A 7072-nucleotide genomic window follows, 5' to 3' on the forward strand; every position below is an offset into this window, starting at 1 on the left:
GTTCAAATCTATCTTTGTTTTATTTTTCTAATGTGTTTAAGGTGAAAACTAGAGCAAATATGTGTTACTATTTTTAACTTGTTTGACATACCCTTTTTTTCTGTAACCCCATTTTTTTTTTTCTGTTTTACTTCAGAATGGCAACTTAAAACCAGTGGGTCAGCACTTTTGCAGAGCATTATTTGTTCAAAAGCATCCAATGGGATTGAGACGGTAAGACAAACAAGAGAGTTTTATTTGCCACATTCAGAAAAGAACGTTGAGTCCATTATGGGACTTGCAGCGATGAGCAGCACTAGTCCAAGGCCAGGACATCTCCAGAGGCTGAAAGGTGGGAAGAGTGTCTAGGAATTCCCTGTGTCCAGTCTGGCCCTTCAGGGTTCCCTGGAGCATTCATTGCCACATGTGTAACTAGCTAGCTGGATGTTCTGATCAATTCTGTGGAAGTCTATAGGAATCCCTTGGGATTAGAGCAGGTGACACAGGTTCTTGAGGTAGGTTCTTTCAGCTTGAAAGAATCTACAGGGCAAAAATTGTCTTTAGTGGGTGAAATCTGTAAGTCGGTTTCAGAAATCCTTTAATCTTTGTTTATTCCTCACCAGCAGGGAGGAAGCCGTGGTGGAAGGGGGCCCCATGACCGTGAGCTGTGCAGAGGCACTTGTGGCAAGGACACGTGCCTTACCACATGTGTTCAAACTCAAGACACAGGGGACATGTGTTTCTCTGATCAATGTGGGAAATGTTTTACTCTCCACAAGAAAACCTCTACTGGCGAAGAATTCTCTATGTTGACTTGTCATGGAAAAGGCTTTAGCTTGAGTCCAGAGGATGCCTGCCACAAAAGGAGCGAGGGACACAGTGGGGAGGCAGCCCAGCCTCAGTCCTGCCCTTGGGCACACTCAGGAATGCTCTCTGGAGAGGAACTCCGTGGAGGCAAGCAGTTTAGGGTTGTCCCTACCCTCCCTACAGGCTGGGCAGGGCCTGCTACAGGGAATGCCCATGGACGTGAGGAATGTGGGGAATTCTCTAGGTCCCCTTCTGACCTTAAAATTAACGAGGGAGCTCACACTGGGGAGAAGCCCTGCGAACTTAGGGAATGTGGGAAACCCCTGGCTCTTCCTTCCAGCCTAACTGCACAGGTAGAAATTCATAGCGGAAGGAAACCCTATCAATATAAGGGGTATGGAAATGCCTTCCCCCAGTGCTCGGGCCCCTCTGACCAGGGCTGCACACACACTGGGGAGAGGCCCTGTGGACGTGAGGAATGTGGGGAAGCCCACAGTCGGTTTTATCTACTAACAAAGTGCTTAAAAACTCACAGGAGGGAAAAGCTGTTTGAATGTAAGGTGTGTGGAAAACCTTTTAGAAATTCCTCTTGCCTGAATAACCACGTTCGAATTCACACAGGAGCAAAGCCCTACAGGTGTGGGCAGTGTGGGAAAGCCTTCACCGTGCACTGCGGCCTCACCAGGCATGTGCGAACTCACACTGGAGAGAAGCCGTACGCATGTGGGCAATGCAGCAAGGCCTTCTGTACACCTTCCACTCTGGCGGAGCACAGGAGGACGCACACAGGGGAGAAGCCCTACCGGTGCAGGGTGTGCGGGAAGGCCTTCTCAGTCGCCTCCAGCCTCACTGAGCATGCAAGAACCCACACTGGGGAGAAGCCCTATGTATGTCAGGAGTGCGGGAAATGCTTCACTGGGCGCTCAGGCCTCTCGAAACATGAGCACACACACACTGGAAAGAAACCGCACGCTTGTGAGGAATGTGGGAAGGCCTTCAGTAGGTTTTACCTGCTAAATGAACATTTGAAAACACACACAAAGGAGAGGCCTTTTGAATGTATTGTGTGCAGGAAATCCTTCAGAAGCTCCTCCTGCTTGAATAAGCACGTTCAGATTCACACTGGAGTGAAGCCCTACAGGTGTCAGCACTGTGGAAAGGCCTTCACCGTGGCCTCAAGCCTAACCGAGCACATCCGAACCCACACTGGGGAGAAGCCCTACACTTGTGGGGCGTGCGGGAAGGCATTTGCCACATCCTCCCACCGAGTTGTGCACGTGAGGACGCACACTGGAGAGAAGCCCTACAGGTGCAGAGAGTGTGGGAAAGCCTTTGCTTCCTCCTCACACCTGACTGAACACGTCAGAACCCACACTGCGGAGAAGCCCTATGTGTGTAAGGAGTGTGGGAAGGCCTTCCGTGCTTCCTCACACCTACGTAAACACATGAGAACTCACACCATGGTGTGAAGGCTGCAGGGCACAGGACCGAGCAGAGCAGCGTCCGTTATCCACACTGCAGAGGATCTGTCTGCACGTGGAAAGCCTTTGTGGTCCTTACACCTCAGTTGTCTGATGCACGCTGACGAGAAGCCTTGTTAATGTGAAGCATGTGGAAAGCCCTTGGTTACAGCAGCTCACTTTGAAGATGGACAGATACTTGAGGGATGCCCTGTCCGTTGGAGGGACATAGCAGAACCACTGGGACCCGATCACCACCCAGTGTAGAAGAATCCTGGCCTGGTCTGTGTGGGCAGCGTAGATGGCCCTCACGGAGGCCTGGGGGCCTCCTCGCTCTGTGGGCCTCAGAGTGGGGAGGAGCCCTGCAGATGTGTATCTGTGGAGAAGCCATAGTTCTGAGCCAGGTGAGTGGAGACAAGGGTTATGGAGGTGAGAGGTGTTGGGAAGGCATCATCTTCCCTATCACATTTCTCCTCGGTCTTTGGCTGACACAGTGACTTACATCCAGGAGAGACTGGAGGGCAGGACCTGGGACTTGCCCCCAGTGCTGGGAGCTTGTCTGTGGGCAGACACAGCTCTGTGGGTGCACTTTGGAGATTCATGGTCACTCCTGGCTGACTTATCACCGCTATCTGCAGTCACAGCCCTACTGTCCTGTTGCCCCATTGGTTGGCAGCCTGTGGAAGGTGGGCTCTTGGGGTCTGTATGTGTTCCTGCTGTGGCCATGGGGCCACTGGTGGGCGTGTCACACTCACATCCACCTACAGTGGCTCACACTGGCCAAAGTGGGAACAAGAGACACTCTGATGGTACCTGTTCCCCTCTCATACCCATCCTTAGAGCTGGGAGGTCAGGGTCCAGGAGGGCAGAGTGGAGGAGGGGTGTAGTGACAGCAAGTGTGCCATGTGGTACCCCGAGTTGTGACCTTGTGGGGAACACCATAGCCCTGCACCCTGGCAAGTTGGGAGTCTCACCATTAGGCCTTGCAGGCAGCTGTGAGAACCTTGAATGTTGCCATTGAGCCAGAGGTCCAGACCCCGAAGCGTCCAGCACTGGAGGTGACACCTTCAGCGTGTGACTTGTCCATCCGTGTGCTGCAAAAGCAGAAACTCCTGACAGTCTGGCTGTGCCATGCCACTGTGCTTGCCACCATTGCCACTTCCTGAGTGTGGCCTTAGGGCCACACAGGCAGCACCACAGGGTTTCAGTCTCGGGGACCTGTGTCTCTGCACCTTTGCACTCCAGCACCTCGGCTTACGCATATTGTGCCCATCAGGGCCACAGCTCCTGAGGCCTCTTGGCATTTGGTCACCCAGTGGTGGCTGTGAGAGTTCCTGCTGGAGAGGAGGGCTGTGCCCTGGGGGCTGCCTGGAGAGGAAGGCTATGGCTCTTTGGTGAAGTTGAGCCTTGCTGTTTGTCCCATTGCCCCTTATTGGCAGTGACACAGCCTCAGCCTGTCCCAGCTGCCATCCCTATTGTCTGAAGTGAGTCCTGTAGACCCTGCAAGACTACAGGACTGCAGGAGGGTGCTCCCAGGAGCTTGAGGGCCAGTACCTGTCACAGGTGGAGGTGGCCCACAGATTAGGCTCATCCTTGTGCCTGGACTCCTGCTGGGAGCACCAGTGACAGGACCCCAGTCCCTGCCAACACATGGCCCTGCTTTCTCCCCTAGAGAAGCTGAGTGCTTAGTCTACCCCAAAGCAATTTTGGAACTCTTTCTGGAATGGCCATCAGAGCTGTCTTCGTACAAGGGAGGACAGTTAAGTTTGTGAACATGCTAGTAAAAGTGCTATGTGCCTCGTTGCTGAGTGTTGCCCCAGGAGCTCCTCCCTTCAGCCATCTGGTAACGGTAGTGATACTTGGCAGTGAGGTAGGTAGCACTTTTTCTAGGATGAGTTTGAAAACTTAACTATAATGTAACCCTAATAAATGTGCCATTATGAAAAGTTTAGTTGTCTTCCTGATCAGTGGTGCATCTTCTTTCTTGATGGTGTCTTGACTATCCTTGGCTTTTGTTCTGCTGTATGCCTTTTAGAGACAGTATTCTGGCTTAGCACCTGTCACTTAGTGGTTAGGGCACCAGCCACATACACTGGGGCAGGCGGGTTTGAACCTGGCCCAGGCCTAATAAACAACAGTGACAACTGCAACAAGAAAATAGTTGGCATTGTGGTGGGTGCCTGTAGTCCTAGCTACTTGGAAGGCTGAGGCAAGAGAATTGCTTAAGCCCAAGAGTTTGAGGTTGCTATGAGCTGTGATGCCATGGCACTCTACCCAGGGTGACATACTGAGACTTTTGTCTCAAACAAAACAGTATTTCAGTTTCTACCAAAAAAACTTTGGGATTGCCTTGAGTCCATAACTGAGTTTGTGGAACATTGGCATCTTTTTTTTTTAAAATCTCACTTTATTTTTTGTTAATCAGGCACAGTTGAAGTCGAACTCACTGTCTCTGATGTATGAGGCTGACGCACTAACCACCGAGTACAGTACCTGAAAACCGGCATCTTGGTAGCACTCTGTCTCCCAGTCTGAGTGAGGCCGTGGTGTGTCGACATTTAATGCGTTTATTTAGTTCACTGGTTTTAATGTTGCACCTTGAAGTTTTATCTTCTCCACAGAGGGATTACTCTTTTGTGTAGGTTCATCTTGAGTATGTACAAAATTGTTGTGCCATAATGAAGTTGTCCATCCTGCTCAGTGGCTTTCCCAGGCACCTTCTGTCCTCAACACGAGGCCTAGCTGGGTGGATTACGTCTGCAGGCCCCGCCCAGCACCCTCTGCCTTCCCTGGGCCGTAGCTTATGGATGTAATTGTACATGCCATCTGTGCTCTTGGGATTTCTGTGTTTGGGGGAAGTTTTCTCATTGCCTGTTTTAGCATTTTCTTGTTTGTTTTTTCTGTTGTCATAGAACAACTTATATTTGGATGTTGGAACTTTATCTTTCACCTCCTACATGATTTATTTAATTTACATCCTTTCTACATGTTTTCTTTTTGAACTGCATCCTGGGAAAATTCCTTGACTCAATCTTTGAGATCTTCTTTTTAAATTTGAGCACTTGCTGCTAAACATCCCCTCCTGGCACTGCTATCACTTCATCTGCCTTACGTCCGCTGTTATAACAAGACACCGTAGGCTGGGTAACCACCTAAAGCAGCTGGAAGCTATTCTGCACAGTTCTGGAGACAGTGTCCAGGGGCAAGGCACTAGCAAACCCAGGTGGGCACTGCCGTCTTTTTCTGGCTCATGGTCAGTCATCTCCGTAAGGTATTCTTCCATGTCACAGGTGGCACGGTGTCTCTATGACAGAGGGGCAGTCATCCCATTCTGCAGAGGCCTCACGACCTCTTCACCTCCTATTAAAAGGCCTGGACTTTTTAACACAACCATTACGGGGGTTAAGATTTCATGGTATGGGGCGGCACCTGTGGCTCAGTGAGTAGGGCACCAGTCCCATATACCGAGGGTGGTGGGTTCAAACCCAGCCCCAGCCTAACTGCAACCAAAAAATAGCTGGGTGTTGTGGTGGGCAAGCACCCGTAGTCCGGCTACTAGGGAGGCTGAGGCAAGAGAATCGCTTAAGCCCAGGAGTTGGAGGTTGCTGTGAGCTGTGATGCCACAGCATTCTACCAAGGGCAATAAAGTGAGACTCTGTCTCTATAAAAAAAAAAAAAAAGATTTCATGGTATGAGCATTGAGGAGAAAGGAATATTTAGACCAGTGGTTCTCAACCTTCCTAATGCCACAATGTATTTTTATTCTTAAAAAGGGGTCGGACCCACAGGTTAGGAACCGCTGATTAGACTGTAGCAGGATTGCCACAGGTTCTGGTGCACACATTTTCATTGTTCTTGGGGATTATCTCATTGGAGCCACTAGTTGGTCAGGAGTGTATTATTTGTAATAAAACATATTTGTGAATGTTTCAGTTTCCTTCTGTTTTTATTTCTAGTTTCATTTTGTTGTGATTGGAAGCAGACCTTTGTGTCTCAGTATTTTACATTTCATTAGGACTTGTTCTGTGCCCTGATGTACCGTCTGTCCTAGAATTCCATGCACGCACCCTTAAGAAAGATGTGTGTTTGCCAGTGCTAGGTGGACTCTTCAGAATTGTCTGTTAGACCAAGTTGGCCTGATGTGTGTCTGTCCTGTCTGTGTTGGAAGTGGTGTATTGCTGCTGGAGAGTTGTGTTTCCCTTCAGCCGTGCAGTGCTGCCCTGTGCTCTGGACTCTGATGCTCAGTGTGTGTGACTTGCACTTTATGAACATGTGTCCTTCCTGGTGGCCTCTGCGGTTTTAACTTTGTCTGTTCTGTCTGACATTAGGACCAGCCCAGCTGTCTTTGGTTTCTATTTACATTCTTTCACTTTCAATGTTTTTTGTCTTCAGATCTAAAGGAAGGGACAGCATACAATTGGATTATGTATTTTAATCCATTCTCGTAAATCATGCCTTTTTCTTTTCTTTTTGAGATAGAGTCTCACTTTGTCACTCTTGCTAGAGTGCTGTGGCATCACAGCTCACAGCAACCTCAAACTCGGGCTTAAGCGATCCTCTTCCCTCAGTCTCCCTAGTAGCTGGGAATACAGGCACCCACCACAATGCTGGGCTATTTTTAGAGATGGGGTCTTGCTCTGGCTTAGGCTGGTCTCCAGCCTGTGAACTCAGGCAGTCCACCACATGCTAAGATTATAGGCGTGAGCACCATGCCCAGCCAAATCATGTCTTTTTTGTGTATGTGTGTAGAGACAGAGTCTCACTTTTTCGCCCTTGGTAGAGTGCAGCAGAGTCGCTCCAGCAACCTCCAACTCCTGGGCTTAGGC

General features: G+C 49.8%; 1 protein-coding gene across 4 annotated transcripts in view; it reads left to right on the plus strand.

Annotated features, from left to right (window-relative positions):
* The window catches only part of ZNF778 (zinc finger protein 778), a 9981-nt gene extending 5644 nt beyond the window's left edge, over positions 1-4337 (plus strand). For all 4 annotated transcript variants that reach the window (XM_023507529.1, XM_023507527.1, XM_023507528.1 and 1 more), the window contains 2 exons: positions 137-213; positions 603-4337. In XM_023507529.1, coding sequence (XP_023363297.1) covers positions 137-213; positions 603-2255 — 1730 coding nt within the window. In that variant the 3' untranslated portion in view covers positions 2256-4337. The remainder of the gene's footprint in view (positions 1-136; positions 214-602) is intronic.
* The last annotated feature ends 2735 nt before the right edge of the window (positions 4338-7072 follow it).

The sequence above is a fragment of the Otolemur garnettii genome, unplaced genomic scaffold, assembly GCF_000181295.1.
Source record: "Otolemur garnettii isolate 467f Iridium unplaced genomic scaffold, OtoGar3 scaffold00185, whole genome shotgun sequence".
NCBI lineage: Eukaryota > Metazoa > Chordata > Mammalia > Primates > Galagidae > Otolemur > Otolemur garnettii.